Raw genomic sequence first — 21,377 nt, 5'->3', positions numbered from 1 at the left:
TTTGCTCAAAGTATAAATGGATTCCTGGAAACTGCATCCACAATGCGACCTACACTAGATTTCATGGAATCATAAATGTGTTCAGTGGTACCTTGGGGCTTCGATTCGCTGGACCACATTCTATGCAGGCTTCCTCATCACATGTACCCTGGGCACACAAGTTCTTAGATTTAATAGTTGTACAATGAAGACCAAACTACTATTCTAGGTAAGTACCCCTTTTCCTCAATAAGGAATAAGGAGATGGGAAATGGCCCTCTGTGACTATTTCACACAACAAATATTTCACCACAAACAAGTTAAAATAGCCTTAGTAAAGCCCTTTCCTAAGAGTTACAAATATTTTAATGTTAATCATTGGTAATGGGTTTGAGAGACTAAAAGGCTCCTTTTTTAAATTTTTGCCTAGTTTCTGTGAACATTCTATTCCCCAGCCCTAAAGCCTGCTAGACCGTCTCTTAAGTCTGTACGTTCAGCTTCCCCTGCATCATCAGAAGTTCATTAACTCGTCACTTAGCTTCTGCTTCTGTCTGAAAAAATGTAAGGCCTTGAAGCTCCCCCAAGGCTGACCTGCAGGTTCAGCTGGATCTCATCTCCACTTTGCCCTGAGGGTCCTTCCGAGAGGGCCTCAGCTCTGCCTGCCTCTGCCCGCTGCTCGGCCCAGACTTCCAGGCGCAGCGCTGCCCTCGACCCTGAGCCACCGCCTAAGGTACCACTCGGCAGAGCTCAGGGAAAACCTGAGCCAGTGCTTCACAGCGAGGGCATCTCACTCACTGCTTCTGGGTTTTTGGTGCCAAAATTCACCCCAAATTGTTCTGGGACTGAGCTAAATAAGTCCTAATCAAATTCTTTAAACAATGGGAAGACAAGAAAATCTTCATGACCAAAGAGACCACGTGAAATGGACACTTGTTCGGAGGAAGGGGTGGGGCTAACCGATCGTGTGGCCAGAACCCAGCGCGCGGAGGGGCTCGGGGGAGAAGGCTTCCCTGAATAGGAACTGCCCCCTGGGAAGTCTGTGCCTCTGCGCTTCTCAGAGCCTGAGCAGGGAGGGAAGCAAACAGGGAGGAGAGCTGCATGTCCCAGGGGAGGCCACCTTCTGCCCGCAGCCCGCTCTGGTCAGTTCCCCAGGGCTTTGCATTCTTTAGAGAGGCGGCAGGACCGGCGCTCAGGTCAGTGTCCTCCTGGCGGCGATGGGCGAGGGCTCGGGGAGCAGCAGGCCTGGGCGACGCTGCCTGAACACAAGCACCTCGGGTTGACCGGCTGCGGCGGGGCACGCACTCGGCACACGTCTCGGAGCCACCCGTGTCCGCACACCTCCGCAGAGGCCCGGGACCGAGACAGGAGGACCGCCCACCGAGGCCTCTACTGCAGGCAACGCGCCTCGCCCCGGGAGGCCTGGCAGTGCTGCTGGCCGAGCTCGCAGGCTGCCCGCTGGGCCCTAGTAGAGATGGCCGACCTCCGGCCTAGGGGAGAACCGCCCGCCCACAGCTGGGTGTTAAACGGCCACGGACGGTGACCGGGCTGTCGGTGCCTCGAGCAGTGATCCTGAAGATCACGCGGCAACCTGTGCCCCTTCCTACCGAGCAGACCGACTACGAAGGAAGCGACATGCAGTCCAGAAACTCGTGACAGACACACTGGCAAAAGCCGTACACCATGAGGATGACCAGGCTGGAAGGGACCAGGCTGACGAAGACCACCCCCAGGGTGACTTTCTTGGACACCAGTAAGTAGATCCCCAGGGGCAGGGAGCTGAAGTACAGCAAGCCCAGCAACCACACCAGCACCCGGATGGACGTCTGAAACAGCAGGGACGTGCAGTTCCAGACCGTCCAGTTGTGGGACACGGTGGTCACGGAGTCGAAGCTCGCCGGCCTGTAGAATTCCACGACCGGGCTGGCGCTCAGGGACGCGGCACTCTCCCTCTGCACCTCCATGATGGTGATCACCAGGCAGTTGGAGGCCGTGTGGGAAGGGCTGACCAGGGAGGCCAGCCTCTTGGGGGTCAGCAGCAGCTCAGTGGGGTTCTCTGGCAGGCACTTCTTCCCTTTGGCCCCGCAAGTCAAGTGTGCGAGGATGTTGTTGTCATCGGGCAGGCTGCTGACCTCGTCGTCCGGCAGGCACGTCTCGAACCTGCAGAACGGGCAGACGATGACGCCCTGCGGCGAGTCCCCGAGGTCGGCGATCCTGCAGAGGCACCTGGCGCACACCCTGTGGCAGCACGCCAGCACTTTGGGCTTCCTCTGCTTCAGGTTGTAGCGACTGTAGCAGATCTTGCACTCGAGCTCGTCGGAGACCTGCGACTCCGCGGCGTCCTCGGGCGGCTGGCTCGCCATCCTGGATCTGCATCCGCTCCTGGCTGGGAACAACCTGGACTAAGGTGTCCCTCTGAGTATCATTTCATCCGGACCGGCAGGGAGGCAAAGCGGCTGGAAAAGCGACAAGGACCAGAATCTCCCGGGCATTTTCAGCTTCCTCATACAACTCTCTGCCTCAAATGCATGTCTGAAAAGGTCACGTGAAGGGTCTGCAAAGAAAAAAAAGAGATCTAATATAGTGAACAGGGGACGGACAGGTGTGTCTAAAGGTGCTGTGTGGGTTCTGAACTTCAGGGACTGTAAGCGATGGACTTCATGGATCAAATCCCTTCATCTTTTCACACTTTTCTGTCTCCAGGCCAGAAAAGTGCCCTCCCCCCTACCCCCTTAGCTGCCTCGGTCTACAGATATGCCAGGAAGGCAGCATCGAGAATCCTGGCAAGTGTGACGCACAGTGTGCGTGTGCCCCACGGTGCGCTTCAGATACAAGGGACTTTCTCTCTGGTGCGTGGACCACGTCTGGCCTCTTTGAAAACAGAATGGAAGGTGCCTCAGAAATAGCAGAGTGACTCGGAGGACGGCTGTGTAAACAACGGGTGTCGAATACCTTCAGGCAGAAGGAAGCAAAAGGCCACCGTGCTAAGCACTAGAAACAAGCTGAGTCTACTTCCCCAGAAAGAGGAGGAAGCATGTTATAGCCACACACAGAGCCACTCCGCACGGCCACGAGAAATCCCATGCTCACCTGCCCGCAGGTTTCGTCCCACAAATGCTCTCTCTACAGCACACAGCACTAGGTGCCTGCAGTCCCATGGCTAGTAATGATAGTACTTCTCTCAGGGGCTTGGGACAAGTGGCTGAAGACTGGGCTGAGGTGAACCCTCAGTTGTCAATCGCCAGCACTAATGAGGATTAGGGGGAACAGCAATGTGGGAGTCTCCAAATCCTTTTCATTGAGTTTTAATATATGTGGTATTTTTGGTAGATTTTTTTTTAATTATGCTTTGCTTGGAAAACATCAAAATGTATTTGAATTTCTGAGCACAACCCTGAGCCATGAAAGCAGAAGGCTGTCACAACACTACTGAGAAGCAGAGCACGGCTATGCTAGAACTTAAACTGCACAGCCCGCACTGTGTTAGAAGAGGAGGCAGGAAGGACCTAAGCCTGGACGATAAAACATGAACAGATGACCTGTCTGTATACATCACCTTCCTTTTCGTTGATGACTTCTGCTATTTTTTAAATCAACTTCCTATTCTACAAGGAAGTATAATGGATATTAGTGGCGAGATGCAGACTTGCAGAAAAGGAAGTCAAGAGAATCTCTGGTGATAGCCAAAAAAATATAGGTATGATTTTTAAAAATGAAGTCTACTGTACATCAGTACCCACACATCAAAACTGCTACCCTGAACCAACATCCGTGGCTCCAGTCTTACACACACACAAACGCCACTTCTTTGGTCGCTTTCCTTCCATAGGCCCTAATACTTTCTTCATTCCCAACCCTGACGCTGACCCTGCCCTGCCCAGGAGACTCATGCCCTGTCACTGCAGGCAGGACGGCATCTTGCCCACCGTCCACAGAGCTGGCAGGCTTTCTTCCTCCTGTGAAGGAACACACCTGAGGCCACGGCCAAGGCAAGATGCTCCCCCACCCTAGTCGCCCCTCATGGAGCAGCCACCTTCACGGAATGGTCCCTCCCCCTGGTGGCTCCAGTCACTCCCTGCTGAGCACCTGCTCCTGCCAGCCTCCCGAAGCCACACACAGGAAACATGTTATGTTCTCTTTGTGCTCTCGGCCTCACGCCCTCCCAAATCCAGGTGGCCCAAAGCTGGTGGTGGTGGAGAGATGACAGACACTGCCTGCCCCCTCCCCACAGGAGAGGACAGCTCTGCAGAGTCACAGAAAGGAAGAGAAAGCGTGTCACACAGAAGATGACACCACGCGGAAAAGAGGGAACAGCCGTGAGGACTGAGCAGAAGTGGACCGGCGCACAGGGAGCTGAACACAGGAACACACCAAGGAAGGCTCGGTGCCAGTCAGCGGCCACATTCCGACCTGTACCAGCCTGCACCCAGCGGGGAGGAGCAGGAGCACTCTGCTCCCTTCTAGCTGAGAACCTGGTCATCTGCTTGGCAGTACCGAGCTCTTACTGAAACAGCACTTCCATCGACACACTCCATCAGACCTCTGATGGGTTCAGACGCAGGGGGATGTGATCGTAAGGTTCATATCCAAAAGTTCATACGGGGCTTCTTGGCAACATGAAAGAAATGCTGAATGTTCAAATGTCCAATTAAAAAGAAAGCTACTCTAAGGCCCCCTCCGGCAACCCGTCCATCAGCGTGGATGGCTGCCTGAGCGGCACCTCCAGGCAGGCCCGTGACTGCCTGAGCTCTGCCAGCGCTCTAGGGTGGCACCAGGTCTCTTACTGGAGCAGAGACGGGAGCCAGGCTGCCAGCGCTCAAGGGGCAGACTCGCCTGCCTCCCCTTGACGCTGAGGTCCCTCGGAGAACCTGCGTACTCCTCCATTCTTGGAATAGACCCTCCCTGGCCAGAGTTGAGTCCTCAAATACATGATGGGTTCTACCTGCTGTACTCTACTAAGAAGTGTGCATCCATGTTCACCAAAATTAAGTTGGTCTCTAGAATTTTTTTTGCACTCTACTGGACTTCGGCATTAAATGCATTCTTATCTTATAAATGAATTAGGAGCGTGGCATCATCTTCTGGAAGTTTAAGTGATGATAAAAACCATTTGTTTTTTAAAAGTCACATGAAACACAGCTGCAATTTTACGTGATCCCATGGCCTTGGTCAAAGGCAAATCTTTAAACGCTTTTCCATCTTCTTTATGGTCACTGTCCTGTTCGTTCAAATTATCCACTGCTTTCTGAGTTGAATTTGGATTTTTATATTTGACAAGAAAAAAAATCCATTTCTTCTGTTTTTTCCAGTTGAAAAAAGATGCCTTTTTATCTTCTTTGAACCAGTCCTGCATCTCTGATTATGCCCCTTTTCTTACTTACAGTCTTGTTTTTTTCTTTAATTTCCTAATCAGACACAAAAACCCTTTATCTATTTTATCATGCTTTTCAAAGAATTAGCTACCAATGTGCTTATCTTTCTAATTGTATTTCATTAATTCTAGCTTTTCCCTTTATTATTCCATTCACCTTATTTTAGTTTGTGTGGACATTCTTTCTCCCATTTCATAATAGAGATACATATTGTCCTTATGTTTAAATAATAAAAGTATCTAAAGAATGTGACATTTCCACCAGCTGCAGCTTCTACTCTGTCCTGCAGCTTTTGGAATAGATTACGCTCCTTCTAGGTAGTTTCTCATTTGACGTTTGATTTCTCCTTTGATACAAAGATATATAGTGTTTTAACTTCTAAACAGTAAAATCTTTTTTATTACCATTTGCTATTTATTTCTGATCTTAATGGATACTGATCAAAGAACAAGCTCTAGGAACATCTCTCTTCCTTTGAATTTATTAAGCTGCTCTTTGTAGTCTGCATATGATCCATTTTTCTAAGTAGTCCAGAAAAAAATATTGTTTTCAAGAAACACAAGATTCCCATAGAGCTACTAAATATGACTTACTTATTTATTCAATTATTCTATCTTGTGGCTTATACAAGGTTACGATAGGTAGAGGCAGTGGAAGAGGTTTGTCACTGTATCTCAGTATAATTATATTCACATTTCCAAGAGTTCTGCTCTACTGATTTTGGACCAATGTTTTACGTATAAGCTTCATCTTCTTCATAAACTCCTTCTTTTCATCAATGAATAATGTCTTTCCTTATCTGTTTATGCCTTAAACTGAGACCCCACCTCGCCAAAACCTAGTGTTGCTACTTATACGATTCTCTTCATTTGCCTGGGATCTTTATCCATCCTTTCATTTGCCTTATTTCAAGCACTTCCTATAAATGACTGGAGGGTTTTTTTTCAGTGCTGGGGATTGAACCCAGGGTCTTTTGCTTGCAAGGCAAGCACTGTACCAACTGAGCTATATCCCCAGTCCAAGGATTTTGCTTTTTAACTGTCTAATAGTACCAAATTTTCAATGGGTAAAACTAGTTCATTCGCCTTTGATGTCAAGAGTGTAATATGTGTTCTTCCTCCTTCCTTCTCACTTGAGTTGACTGCATTTTGAAGCTTTTCCCTCGTTATCCTTCCTCATCTTGAGGTCTGTGCTTCTGGTCAGCATTATGTTTGAACATTTTTGTTAGAGAATGGGCAATGATACCCCTGAATCCTTACAAATAACAAACTTCCTTCATCCTGACCCTGAAATGGCTGTTGGCTGTGGGGCTTTTTCACCTGTGGTCTACAGAAGTTACTCCACCACCCCAGCTTCCTGCATCATGGATGAGGAATCTGTGGCTAGTCTGAAATTTCTCCATCACAGGTAATTTTTTTCTCACTGCCTGGAAGCTTCCAAGATTTTGCTCCTCTTTCCTATGAGTTCAAGAACTTTCCCAAAACATGCAGAGGTATCTTTTTCATAAATCTTGCCAGAACTTAAGTCATCTGAATGACAGACTCAAGTCTTGGTTTTTAAGCTGAGAAAATGTGTTTCTTACATTTATCTGATTTCTTCCTTTCCTCCATCCGCTCCTCCCTCCTTCCAGCTCTCCTGGAACTCACATGCTCTACTTCCTGACTCTGCTTTATCTCGTGATTTGCATCCCTTTCTGTTTGTGTTCTGTGCTTTCTGATTCTTCCATGGACCAATGAGACTACTGATTCAAGTCTCAGGAATGATCATCATCTCTTTCAATTCACACTGAAGTGTTGGGAAAACCGTGTATTTCATCTCTGGAAAGTCTTTTTGTACTTCATTTAAATCTCCTTATGTACTCGTACTATTTTGGTCAGGTTGGCATCTGTCTCCAGCTGCCACTCAGTGGCATTAAGCGTGTGTTCTATCTGTTCTTGTAGACTGTCTTCTCTGGCTGCAGAGCCATCGTTTCCCTTTGTCACACTGCTGGGGTCCCAGCCGGAGCGTTGGGAAGCCCAGTGGTTTCTGCTCTGGTGACACAGTCGTGCAACCAGGATGGGGGTCACTGCCAGGGCTACGCCAAGACAACAGAATGGTCAGAACCTCAGGGATGGGAAGGACTTCGTCAACTGTCCATTTTCCCCTGGGACTCCTGGGTCTCTGTGTGTGTGTGTGTCTGTGTGTGTGTGCACACACACAATGAAGTGAGAGTGATTTTCAATTCTCCTTGGATCTGCCAACTTCCGACTTCCAACCAGCATCCAGTACATCAGATCCTCCCACGGGACGCCTCAAACCCAGGCTTCAACACCAGTCCAGCCCAGAAAGAACACTCCCCTCTGCTCCAAGTCCTATCTCGGCTGGGGTCCCTCCTGAACACAAGGCTCTGGCTCCAGGAGTGCTTTGGGTCAGGAGAGGCAGGGGAGAAGGGACAGGGCAGGGTAGCGAGTCCTGCTAGCACGCTACCTTCCCAGAATTCTTGCCAGCTACAATTCCTGGGAGATTTTTTTCCCCAAATATTTATCTAGATGGGAACCGTGGGAAGTTGCGATAGAAGTTTAATTTGGAGAGAAGACTGGCGATCCTAACCGCGTTCGGTGACCATTACATAAGGATGTGTGACAAATTGATATTCATCCCTAAGTTCACCACTACTTTTTAAAATTCACTTTTTAGAATTCTCCCTTCTGCACGTCCTTTTATCTCCCTTCCTTTACAGCAAACTGTCTGACACCCAGGGTAAGCAATCTTCTGCTCTTCCCTTGATGATCTTTCCTGAACATACCTTTCAAGTTTCACATTTTAATTCAGAGTTTTGCCAGTTATATTAAAATCCACTAGAAAAGAATTCTTCAGGTTTTTCTATTTCAAAAACATTCATACTTTTAAAAACGTACTCTGTTTTGGGTCTTTCCTGTTTGGATCATGGACTGCTTGGGTTTTCTTCCCTGCTTCTTCTTTATATAACTCTTCTATTTCACAGTTTAAATTTAGTAGTAGATGCTTTTACCTAAATGACCTTTTAGCCTTAATCATGCTCACAGAGTCTATCGAGCATTTTAATTTGACATTAACGGGATAGATTATATTTTCCCCTTATGAAACCACAACTGCCAAGTCCCAACCCACATTTCCTGGTTACGCCTCCCATTCTGGAAAACAAATATCACAACCGTTGCTCTCTCGACGATGAGACAACTATTCCCAGGGCCCTCCAACAAGAACGGCAGCGCAGGTCACAGCACTACCATGCCGCTGTTCATGGCGTCTGTCAGCAGCAGTGCCATGGCTGCTTCCGAGCTGGAGTTCTTCTGTGCCAGAGGGAGCATCGCTCCTCAGACACTTGCTTTTCCTGACCATCAGCCTCTGGGGCATCCTAGACCATCTGACTAATAACTCTGTGTCTCCAATAACCTATGGCTGCTTCCAGCACCTGTTCCTTCATTGTGTGAACATCAAGGCAGAACATGAGTTTCTAGGCTCAGCTAATGATCAATTATACACACTTGCCATTTCTCTGATGCCAAATTTCTCATTCACAAAACCCAATGTTCCTAATTTCTTATTTATGGCACCTGATTCTCAAACTAAGCTTCCACACACAAGTGGTATCCACCCCCAAGAAAGTTCAGATTTCCCCTAGGGATTCAGAAAATGGCTTCCAGCTACAGGCTGAGTTGTACTACTATTCTTAATTACTAAATAATATGCTGAACAGTTTCTGATATCAGTCCCAATTGTCAGACTTCTCCCTTATGAACATTAAGGATATTTTAACTGTGCACAGGTGATTCTCTCAGAATCAAGGTTTTTGCTGTGCCTTTTCATTTAAAGACATCCTTCCTGCAAAAAGTGAAGGTTTAAACTTAGAAAATCCTAAGCGAGTAAGCTCAACAGATGCTAAACTTCCTCTTGGAGGCCCAACAGCTGCTGCTATGAGAGTTTAACCTGTCACCAGGAGCTCCCAGGGTCGTGTGACCGCATAAGGACCAACTCAGAAGCCCCCTGCGAGATGAACACTCCCCTCCACTCCTCATCCAGGACCAAGCCATTTCGTTTGATGGGAAAGCATAATCTATTCATTAGGATACACCGAGTTAATGATCTAGAAATCCAGGCTATTAGCAGAAGGGGCCGCTGTCTATGTGGAGTAGTGATTTATGATGCATTGTTTGCCAGCAGTTTTAGACTAATAAATGTCCAGCAGTGAGGGGGAAGCTCCGATGCTCCCGCCCTGTGTCCCGCTGTCACATCTGCTTTCCTGACGCTGACGAGACCATGACCAGGCCAGGCGCCTGACCTCAAGGGGTCCTGAGAAGGAGGCCCGCAGGCTCTGGAGTCAGGAGACGCAGATCTGGGACAGGCTCAGACCTGACTGAGAGGTGATCCTGGCCTCAGAGATCACACCTGCCTCACACCGTGGCCACGAGGGCTCAAGGAAATCGTCAGCTAAGGACTCTGCACGAGTAAGCAGCAGGGGGGCAGCACTAGGAATCCAGACGCCACGTGGGCAGAAGAGCTCACGCTGACTCAGGCCCTACTCAGGCCAGCTCTCCCTCCAGGACGCCACCTGGAACTTCCTCTACCTCTCCCGTGTCGTGCGGGTCCCTGCCTGATGACCTGAGGGACAGCAATGTCTTTACTCTTCTCTTGCTTATGCTATTTATGTCAGACACTAGTAAATAATGCGTGAGCTTTGTAAGTTCAGAGTGACTGCCTGGAACTTCGCTGGGAAGAGGCAAAGACAGTGCAAGAAGATCACAGGTTCCCAGAAGTGCAGGCCACAGACTGCATTATTAAAACGACTGAGGACAGGAGCAGGAAGGACGCCGAATGCATTGGGCGCGCCCTTCCCAGGACCCACTGGGTGCCACCACTGCCGCAGCGCGCTCACCATCATGCACGTCCACAGAACTGCGACCCGAATTAGAGTACGAGATACGCTATGTGTATAAATACGCTAAAACTGACTATTGACTCTACTACCTTGTATGAGTAAAAAGAACAAATAAAGGTAAGATTCTTCTAAGAAATGACTGAGGACCGGGGGGTAGCTCTGTGGTAGAGCTTGCCTAGCAAGTTCTCTCCCAGCACTGGAAAAAAATGAGAGTTCTGTCCCCTTAAATTAATCTCTTTCCTTTTAATTGCTTCCTCTTCCATTTCCCTCGGCCAAGTTAAACAGAAAACTTTACAAACTTATCAGGAAAAAAAGTTTCAAAAAATTAACTGCTTTAATTTGGTTGCTGAATGTCCCCCAAAGGCACATGTGTTGAAGGCCTGATCCCCAGTGTTCCACTACTGGAAGATGGTGGACCTTTAGACCCCAGGTGGGGTCCAGTGAGAGGTCCTTAGGACACTGCGGGTGTGTCCTTGAAGATGACCCTGAACCGGAATCCCTTCCTCTCTCTCTTTGCTCCTGGGTTGTGGAGGCTTTGCTCCACCACACACTCCCACTGTGATGTGCTACCTTGCCACAGCCCAAAACAAAAGACCAGCTAAACTCGGACTGGACTCTTCAAAACTGTGAGCAAAATAAACCTTTTCTCTTCATAAGTTAATTATCTCAGGTATTTTGTTATAGAGATGGAAAGCTGACTAACACATTAATAGGTTCTTTATACCATTTCTACAATTTCAAACTTAGGTAGAAATAGTTAATTATTTGGATGACTATTTCACCAAATGAAACTCATACACCACAGTTTCTTTCTTCTTCAAAACCAATGTAATTACATTTCTTCTGGAAGACAGAGGTAACTAACTTATTGATCAAATAAACTACATGATTATACTTCTGAAGTCATGGCTGAGAATCGCAGATTGTCCATTATTGGTATTTTAGTGAGTAATGAGAAAGGCACCTTGAGCTGCTATAGACCTCACAAGAGCAACAGTTGGATGTGAACTCCCGATAGATTCATGATGTGGCTCTCCTCTTCCATGAGTATTCACTTACTGCTTATTGTGCCAGATTATGTTCTAGGTGCCAAGGATGCAAAGACAAAATAAGACAAAGTCCCTGAACGCGGAGATTGACTGTAAAGGCAAAGGGACCCTCTTCTGCCTTCAGCTTGTCCCCCCTCTTCCCTGCCCACAACCAGTGGCTGCCTCTGCATCCTGAGCTCAGTTCCCACAGCTTCCATGACACACTCTCTGGGTTTCCCTCCTGCCCACTGACCACTGCTTCTTAGCCTTCTCTGCCAGCTCCTCTTGGATGGAACCTCTGAACGCTAGCGCACCCGGCACTGGCCTCGAGCTGCTACTGCTTCTGTTTGCCTCTTTTCCCTTGCATTGTCTCACGCACTCCAAGGGCCTTGCACATCACCTCGTGACAGTGCCCTCAGCTGTGTCTGCAGCTCACACCTTTCCTAGTTCAGGGTATCCTTTGGGAACCTCCACTTGTATCTCAAATTTAACATCCTCGCCTCTCTCCCCCACCCAAATCGTCCTGTGCACAGTTTCCCCGTTATAATAAACAGCGCCATCTTTCTCTCAATCCTTCAAGTCAAAAATTGGAAGTCACCTTTGATTCTACATTATACCTCCCTCCTTACCTGCAATTTTTGGCAAGTCAAGTCAATTCAGTCTCCGATCTCCAATCTTCCACTTCATCCCATTGCCGTGACCAACATCCTCACCCAAGCTCTGACCTTGTTCATTACAAGCTGCCTGACTCATCTTCCTGCTTCTCATCTTGCCCCACTACAAACTCTTTTCTTTGCAATGACCAAAAGTAAGCTTCTAAAAATGTAGATTGGATTATATTTGTCATCTACTTACACCACCTCAGTAGTTTCCCATTACACAGAGATTAAAATCCAAACTCCCTGTAGCAAGGCCTGCCCTCCTTCTGCCCCGTCTTCTGCCCTTGTCCACCTGCCTTCCGGCCATGCTGGAAGTGAAGTTCACGTGAGTTCCATGAATAGTCTGGGCTCTCCTGCTCCAATCTGGTTCCTCAGTGCGACATGTCATGCCAACCCTGTGCCTTCTCACAGATCTAACCTCAGAGTCTTCAAGGAGGTCTCCCTAACTCCCATTTTCAAAATTTCATGTCCTTTATTTCCTATAACACTCTGCTTGCTTTTTAAAATGAATTTCCACAAGCCGATATAATTCACTTGTTTGCTCCCAACTACCTGTACTAGAACGTACACTCCGGGAAGAGCAGAGGGATGGACATGCTGCCCACCACTGTCCCACCTGCACCCACCCCAGGCCAGCACAGAGAAGACCCTCAGGGGGCACCTGCCATGAGTGAACATGCCCAAGGGTTTCCAAGACTCCTCCCCAACACTCTGCAACCACTCTCGGTGAAGTCAGCACTTTGCTTTGATAAGTATTCTTGGCTGCTACACATTTTGTAGTTGAGATGTTTAAATCACAAACCTTATACTCCAATATTTCCATAAAGAAATACTGAATCCTCTGAGCATGGCAAGAAATCTTTTCTGGGGGGGCAGGGTTGAACTCAGGGGACTGGACCACTGAGCCACATCTCCAGTCCTATTTCCCATTTTATTTAGAGACAGGGTCTCACTGAGTTGCTTGGCTCCTCGCTTTTGCTGAGGCTGGCTTTGAACTCGAGATCCTCCTGCCTCAGCCTCCTGCGCCCCTGGGATTACAGGCTGCACCACCACACCCTAATCATGAAATGCAGTATGCAAAAAGATCCCTAAGTCACGGCACAGAGGAAGCCCTCAGGAATGGCGAGCAAATGAATGCGCTGCACTCCTTATCTGAACCGTTTACAATCCCCATTTTGATAACTATGATTCTAAGGTCAGCTTCGCGTTTAGATTCATCAGAGGTATCTATTAACATAATCGGAGAAGAAAACCCCCACAGGATGTTTCCCTGTGAATTCTGGGCATCAACCGAGGGGACACACTTTGTCCTTAACCCTTTAAAATATTCTCTGAATGTTTCTTTATAAACTAAGCAAAATGGTTATCAAGACAATATCTGAATGTTGACAGCTTTCTCAAAATTATAAATACAGCAAAAGCTTGAAAGATATTTTTATATTATTCTAAAATAAAAAAGTGTCACAAACCAAAATAATTTTCATTTTATCATATGCAAAACTGTTTTTCTCAGTTCTCATAATTCTGAAGAATAACATCATCACTTCCCCAGCATTAATAAAAATGGCTACAACACCTCATGAAATAGAGCATAATTTATACTATCAAGGGCCAACAGCACTTTGACTCAGCAAAATGTGATCAATCCAATTAATTTGATGCTTCAATTAATAATGGGTAAAAAGGTTCATAAAAGAAAAAAATCACTTTTTAAATTCCACATCTAATATATGCCTAAGCCAAGATCGACAAAAAAAAGAAACAGAAATTAAATTGTATTGAATTTATTTGCCCTGAATGGCTTTTCTCAACAGACCTTTCTGAGTCAATCTTAATGAATCTGTGACTTTGCAACACAGTCACATGATGTGGCATTTATTGAGTGACATACATTCAATGGTGAAGATGAAGTAAAAAGTTGCAATTTTTTAATGGGACAAAAATTATATAAACATGTATATATAAATATATATTTTTTAAAAGAGGATCGTTAAAAAAGATAGTTTTGTATTTATTATATATTAAGGTCTAAGCAAAGGGCAGCCAGAAAGCCAGAAAATGCCAGGCCAGAGCAGCAGAAGACAGGGTAGGGTGCAGCCGAAGGTCAAACAAGATCACTGCTGCCAGAGGCAACTTCGGAAAGGCCGGAAACCCATCTTCAACATTTTTTGATCGATCAACTAGCAACCAGACCCCATGAGTGACAGGAATTCATTGCAAGGGTACCTCAAGAAACACTCTCTTCTCTTGACTTATTTTCAGTCGGAAAAAAATAAATGAATATGATAAAATCAAGTCCACACATCTATACTTGACAGTAACTACAGACAGAAACTTCAGAGCTCAGCATCAGAGATGAATTCCGAAAGAGTCCAAAAGTCATCTGCCTCGGTGCTAAATGAGACCATGGAAATAAGACAGGCAGGCCATGAGCTTCCAGGGAAGCTGGAGATGCTGGAGAAGAAAGAGAGCAACACCGAGCAACACCGAGGTTGCAAAAGGAGACGGGAAGACTGCGAGGGGCTGGGGGAGGGCCGAGGGGGAGGGCCGAGGGGGAGGGAGGGGTGGGCGGCACCAGGTGGATGCGGGCAGCACAGTGAACTCCGAAGGGGGCCCAGATCACCACAAGGGGAAGCGTGAACTTAGGGCCAAGTGTGGCAGGGCAGAGAGAAGAGGCAGAGGACACATCTGAACACCCAGAGTAACAGAAAAGAAGAGTCCCCTGAGTTAAGTGAAAGAGGGTTGATGAAACCAGAGAGCATTGTGATACGTGCAATAATGCTGGATTCGGGTTATTTAAATATATGAATTATTTTCAACCCAGCACTAACGTAGAACCAAAGGGCATTAAATCAATCACATATCAATTACAGGCTAACCGAATAATATTGCATTAGGGAATTTAAAGTGTCAATTCTGCTTAACAACAGAGGCAAGTATATTAACAGTATATTTAAATTGGGTAAAATTGCAGAAGGAATCAAATTTCTTAATCTGAAAAACATTTTTCTTACCTAATAAAACAGAAACAGTGGCCACATTGATTTCCAGTCTGCAGACGGAAACTGCTGATTTATTGTCTAATAACAGTGCGACGGAGACTTGGGAACCATCCTGCCCTGGAGCACACCGGCCTCAGAAGTCAGGTGGCTGCAGTGTGACTGTGGGCCACCAGGCCTGGGTCCAGGAAGCTGGCAGGTCACGTATGTCGAAAAGCCAGGCCTTCATGACAACACTCAACCAAACGAGCTCGCCACCCTCAGAAGCCCACCTTTTCCCAAGGCAACTCGCTCTGAAAATGAGTAAAGAGAGAAAAAGACTCGGAATTCACCTGCCCGTCCTTGACTCGGCCGCTCTCATCAAGGTCACTGGATAACCCATGCAGACAAGCTCTCCATAGAAGCATTTTGATTAATAAACACAGAATGGCAGGATTATAATGTTATTTTTCACCTCTAATGAAACGACTGGTGGAGGTCAGGTGGTGGCAGGTAGCCGCCAGTGGAGTGGACACGTGCGATGTGGCCCCTGCAGCCCCTGCTCTCCCACGACAAAGACTCAGTGGCCCCAAGCCCCAAGTGTGAGCAATCCGGCCCTTTACAAAAGAAGACTGCCAACCTCTGATCCAGGCGACAATTATCAATGGCTGCTAGGAAAAGAGTCCGGGAAGTGGTAACATATGGGCCAGGCGGAACACCTGTGCTCACTGATGGAGCTTCGTGGGACAGAGAGAGGGAGACGCTGCCACGCGCCTCCCCATGCCCTGGAACGGGAAGGGCACTCCACCACGGAGCACACCTCCTTGCCAAGAAACTGAAAATTTAACCCAACCTCCGTTCCTGATTATCAGTGTATGGGAAATACAGGGGACAGAAAAACAAACTAAACCCTACCGCAGGATACAACTGGTTAAAGTTCAGACTATGGGTAAGCCCACGGACAGAGAATCTGGTTTCTTCAATAAATAAATTGCAGAGGAAGAGAAAAACAAAGAAAGGTGAACTTGCGGACCCGGAAAGGCCCAAGAGATTCAGCCACGAAGTGCATGTGCGGGTTTTCCAGGATTCCAATCCTAACCCACCAACTGGGAAAAACATTTACAAGACAATAAAGGAAACTTGAGTACCCATCATAAACTGAAGACAGCGAGGGATCGCCCTGTCCTTGGCGGTGTGAGAACGTGCTGGGGTGGTGTGTTTTAAGGGCAGCCTCTCCATTGTTTTAGGGATGCACACTGAGGTATTCACAGAGGCAATAATATGACATCTGGTCTTTGTTTTGAAATGATCCAGGGGGGAGGCGCAGATAAATGAGGCAAGACCGGCCATATGCTGATCGTTGTGGAGGCCGAGTGATCAGTATAAAGGCGTTCATCTTGCCATTTTCTCTACTTTTGAAAACATTTAAATTATTCCATAACAAAAAGATAAAAATAAAAATCACCAGCCAAGCTTTCTGCTCTTTCCAGTGTCTGCGTTCACGACGCTGCCCAGCTGCCACTTGTATTCATTCATGAACCAGAGACTTGCTACACGCCTTCCTCAGTGGCCCTGGACCAGGGCTGACAAGGGCCGTGACCTTCGGACGTGCACAGCTGGAGGGGGCAGAAGTCTCGAAAAGGTTTGTTTGGTCCGTGCTGGTTCTTCTGCCGTTGCTGGTGTTGCCACTTCTTGTCACTCTACCGTGAGGGTTGCTTAAGAGGTTGGGCGGCCGGCTGTCACTCAGTGGTAGAGCGCTTGCCTGGCACAAGAGAGGCCCTGGGTTCCATCCCCAGCACCACCAAAAAGGAAAAGAAAAAGAGCCAGCCTGGGTAGATTCAGAAGCTCTGCTAAACCAGCCAGGCTGGGTGACCAGGGACACTGCCCAGGGGCCCTCTCCCGGAGGGCAATTCCAACCTAGTTATCCTCTAAAGAAAGCCTGGCTGCACTCTGGCAGTTAACGCTGCCTGTGAAGAGTGTCCCAGGGTAAAACCCCAAACTGGGCCACAGAAATTTTGGCTGCACCAGGCCCAGCTCTCTAATGGGCAGGCTCTGGACCTTAAGCTAATCACAGAGGTAAATCACTTAACCTTTCTAGATCATGGAATTTCATCTAAGAGATTAAGACGGAGCATGATGGCAGGTGGCCACCATCACAGGGCTTGGGACTGGGAGCAGCCTTCCCCTAGGCACTGGGGTGTCAGCAGCAACCCAGATGACAACAGGGAGATTCCACCCTGAGAAGGCAAGGTGGTGTCACTCCTGTCTTCTCGTCCCTTGGCCTGGATAAAGCAGCTTCTCGGCTCTGGGGCACCATCAGCAGCTCGTCGGTGTTGAATGTCACCAATGTAAGTTGCTGGTGAGGATAACAAAGCGCCACATAACAATATAGAGTGCATGCTGGAGATCAGAAAATGGTGCTCAAGGAAGAAACAAGATCTGGTTTTGAGAACCACAGCCTGGGCTGGGTGAGGAGGAGCAGAACTATCTCCCAACCACTCAGGCTGAGGCAGGAGGACCGCAAGTTCCAAGGCATCCCCAGCAATTTAGTGAAGCCCTATCTCAAAATGAAAAATAGAAAGGGCTGGGGATGTGGCTCAGTGGGAAACTGCCCCTGGGTTTAATCCCCCGTACAGAGGAGAGGAGGAGGAGGAGGAAGAGGACGAGGAGGGAGAGGAGGAGAAGGAGGAGGGGGAGGAGGAGGGAGAGGAGGAGGGGGAGGAGGAGGAGGGAGGAGGGGGAGGAGGAGGAGGGAGAGGGGGAGGGGTAGAAGAAGCCAGCAGCAGCATAAACCATTGTGTCCACCCCCACACTAAAAGACCTGAACAAGAACTAGCATACTTCCTATTAACTCAAGGCCACATGCCTAGGACAACCTCAGCCCCCTTAAAATGCCTGCCTGGGAAAGCTCGATGCTGCCAAAATAATTCACTGTTGCAGCCAATACTTGTAGGTAGATCCTTGACCTCCCTTTTAGTGAGCATTTATTTTTTTTTAAAACTTGTAATTATAAGTCCTTTCCTTGCCCCTCTGAGATGTAAATCTTCCGCCACCCAGAAATGTCTCCTTAAGGACCTGTGAGTCACCTCTTTGAAACTCAAATACCCAAAGAAATACCTCTCCTGGCAGCCAGCTCTTGTGGGTAAATTAAGAGACTAACTTTAGTGACACTGTGCTCCAATTTACAAAACTGCCTCCTGTCTGGTAGAAGAGAAGTTTGTTTCTCCTCCAGATAGACACCAATTAACAATCCTGGCTTGCCTACCCCGGCGACCAATCCCCCTTGGCATCCTTCAGAGCCTCTCCCTGGACTCACCCCAGCCTTGGGCACACCCAGCACGTGAAAGGCCTGTCTTCGGCTGAGGGCTTCAAAATACATCATGTTAGTATACTTTCCTATCTGCATGAATAAAAGTGCACAGCACTTCATGATTTAGAAACTACCTACATTATTTAGATAATGTGAGTTGGTCATTAGAATTCCCCAGGTGTAATTAAATAATTACAGCTATGCTCATTTCGTACCTAATAATCTATCAAGTAAGAATTTCAAAAAAAGACAAAGAACAGAGCAGGATTTTCTTCCCGATGTTCCTAGAAAGGTTCAGTATAACACACGCACACTCACAGACTAAACACCTTCAACAAAAATATTTATTTTAAAAGGTTACAGGTTCAACTTGTGAACTTGCATTAATCAAAATTAACACATGTATGAGGTAATTTTTGTTCATCATAATAATGGTTCCTTATTACAGTGTCATGTAGGAAAAAAGCACCAAACGTATTTACGTTAATAATTTAGAGTTGATAATTACAGGTCTTTCATTTATCCAGCAAAATACCAGGATAACACTTATATATCAGAAGGGACCTAGAAAAATTTTGTGGATCTAGTAATCAATATTTTTAATAAGCTTTTTTTCTGCCTCTGAGACAGGGTGTCACTGTGTTATCCAGGTTGGTGCCAAACTCCTGGACTCTTGTAATCCTCCCACCTCAGCCTCCCAAGTAGCTGGGACTGCAGGCATGTGACATCATGCCTGGCTTCAAGAATGCTTTTTGCTTTCCAATTATAATAAAAGTATTAAGTCCTAAAGAAAACTGCATGAAAAATTAAACATTCTGTGCTATTTCACTAAAAAACTAAGAATAACGATATTAACAAATTGTTAAATATTTTGTTTTTCTAATAATAAACTCTAGTAAAATTGGTCTTAATATTCCAAATTACAAAAAAGATCTACACTTGAAGTCACTATGTTTTAATAAAATTACTCTATTTGTTTTACTTATTTTGCTTTAAGAAACAATAAAGAACTGTTTGAAAAGAAACCACTTCAAAGGCCAATATTATAACACTATAGATAAAATCATCGTTTTATACAGAAAAGTTTCGTCTCTTAGCTACCAAAATATTGACCATAATTTTCCAAGTTCAAATTTTGCAAAATAATTTTCTGCCTTCCCTGTCTCGTCATTGTATCTTGAGAGTCTCGCTTGTTCATTCCAGGTTAGGAAACTAACTTGCAGGTGGGGGTGGGGGACATATGATGGGACACATCTCTTTGACAACTGGGGTCCAACAGCGATGAGCTCCACTCCTCTCTGGAGTGAGGAGCTCAGAGCACACCAGCCTCTCCACGAAGAAAATCTTACAAAAAAATTTACAAAAGCAAAAAATGATTACACACATTGGACAGCAACCAAAGCAACTAGGACTTAAGAGGGGAAATCACTGAAGTGAATTTGATATTCTGCTGCTTTGTGTCAAAGCACTCACTGATTTCTCTGCACACCCAGGGACCGAGAGGCCAGGAAGAAAGCAGTTCACTCTGGCTTGCTGTACAGCACCCGGGCTCTGGGTTCAGGAGGACCAAAGCAGCTAGAACTGCCACAGCCAAGGTCCCAAAGAAAAGGGAAATGGGGAGAAGCGATCCCGTTAATGTCATGTGTCTTTCCAGGTTCCTGGGGGCATAAAATGAAAGGCTAGGAAAACAGAAAGTGGTCTACATTAGGTTAAAACACTCAGCCGAGCATTGGGTTGGGGACAGAGTGAAGTTCAGGTTCCAGGGAAGAAAAAAAGACTTTACCCAAGGAAGGAAGAAAAACCAAAAGTAGAATTGTCCTTAAAAAGAACAGAATCCAGCAAATAACTTTTCAATCTATGACCGAATCAATATGACCCCTACTTTGTCACTCAGAAGAAAAGCAAGTCCCCTCCAATGAAAGCTAGCATCTAGCCCAGTCTTTTCTAAATACACTGCCTAGCATTCTATCAAAAATGCCACACGTTAGGAGGACAAGACCAAGTGACCAAAACCCAGCAGGAAGGTGACAAAACAAAAGTGACCCACTGGTGATCCAGACACTGAAGTCATCGCACATGATACTAAAGAATGCTGATTAACATGTTCGAGAAAACAGATGACAAGTGAGAATTTCAACAGAAAACTAGAATCTATTTTGGAGGAAAGAATCAAAAATTGTGGTACTCAAAAGAACAATACCTGGGAAAGACAGATATGCCCTGCCATGATGGAATGAGGAGTTGACAAATCCTGTCCCACACAGAGCAATACTAAACCTGGACAAAACCACCCAGAACAATTATCCCAGCACTCTAGAAATCCCACACAACCAACGAAGCAGCACTCACCGACCCGACAGCAGCTACGCACCCTGGGCAAGACCAACACAAGATGGTGGTACGCTCACCCGCGCTCTTCCCTCACTCCAGTCTGGTAATTCGGCCAGGGAGTAGCAGCCTATGAAAACCAGTAGCCTCCAACCAGCCTCACTTGATACGAAGTGTTAGGGGTCAGGGAGGTGACCTCAGTCCAGGCTAACAGAGACAGTGGCCCTACTACCCAAGATTAAATCTTGTTTGAGAAAGTTACAGATTAGCCAAGTATGAAAAAGGAGGTTCCACACGACACAGCTGTCAGAGGTCTGAAAAGCTTGCCCCGTCGCCAGAGCTGGCCAGAGCCTGGGCACACCGTAACGTGGGTCCAGGTCACTCGCACACGCATGCCAACAGCTGAACATGTGCACCGAGACACATTCAAGAGCACCAAGGAAGGAAAGCGGACATTCCTGAAAACAGCCCGAACTTAGAGTGAAAGCCCCAGCCACCTGCAGTCACATCCACGGAGAGCGGGAGCCCTGACTTGCACACTTAAGCATCACCTCTAAGCAACCTTTGGCTGACCCGTAGGCTATGCAGACAGGAAGGAGCCTTCGTAGCAGATTTTTTAAAATTTAAATGAGAACAAGAACTGAGCAGAGACATAAAGAGCTGTACATTATGGGGGAGACAGACTTGAAAAATTTAGGATAGTTAAGCTACTAACCATAAACAGAACAAAACAAAACAACCACTTCCTCCACTCTCATAGGAAAAGAAATCACAATCTACAGTTGCAAAGATATATTACTCAAAATTATTAACACTGAACATCAAAAAA

At 46.7% G+C, this 21,377-nt stretch overlaps 1 protein-coding gene across 4 annotated transcripts in view; it reads right to left on the bottom strand.

Annotated features, from left to right (window-relative positions):
- Positions 1-1,358: 1,358 nt before the first annotated feature.
- RNF182 (ring finger protein 182) overlaps positions 1,359-21,377 on the bottom strand; it is a 43,548-nt gene continuing 23,529 nt past the window's right edge. For all 4 annotated transcript variants that reach the window (XM_079147044.1, XM_079147042.1, XM_079147045.1 and 1 more), the window contains one exon: positions 1,359-2,530. In XM_079147044.1, the coding sequence (XP_079003170.1) occupies positions 1,596-2,339 (744 nt within the window). In that variant the 5' untranslated portion in view covers positions 2,340-2,530 and the 3' untranslated portion in view covers positions 1,359-1,595. The remainder of the gene's footprint in view (positions 2,531-21,377) is intronic.

This window comes from Sciurus vulgaris (genome assembly GCF_902686455.1).
Source record: "Sciurus vulgaris genome assembly, chromosome: 7".
Lineage (NCBI taxonomy): Eukaryota > Metazoa > Chordata > Mammalia > Rodentia > Sciuridae > Sciurus > Sciurus vulgaris.
This window is presented reverse-complemented; position numbering and strand designations above follow the sequence as displayed.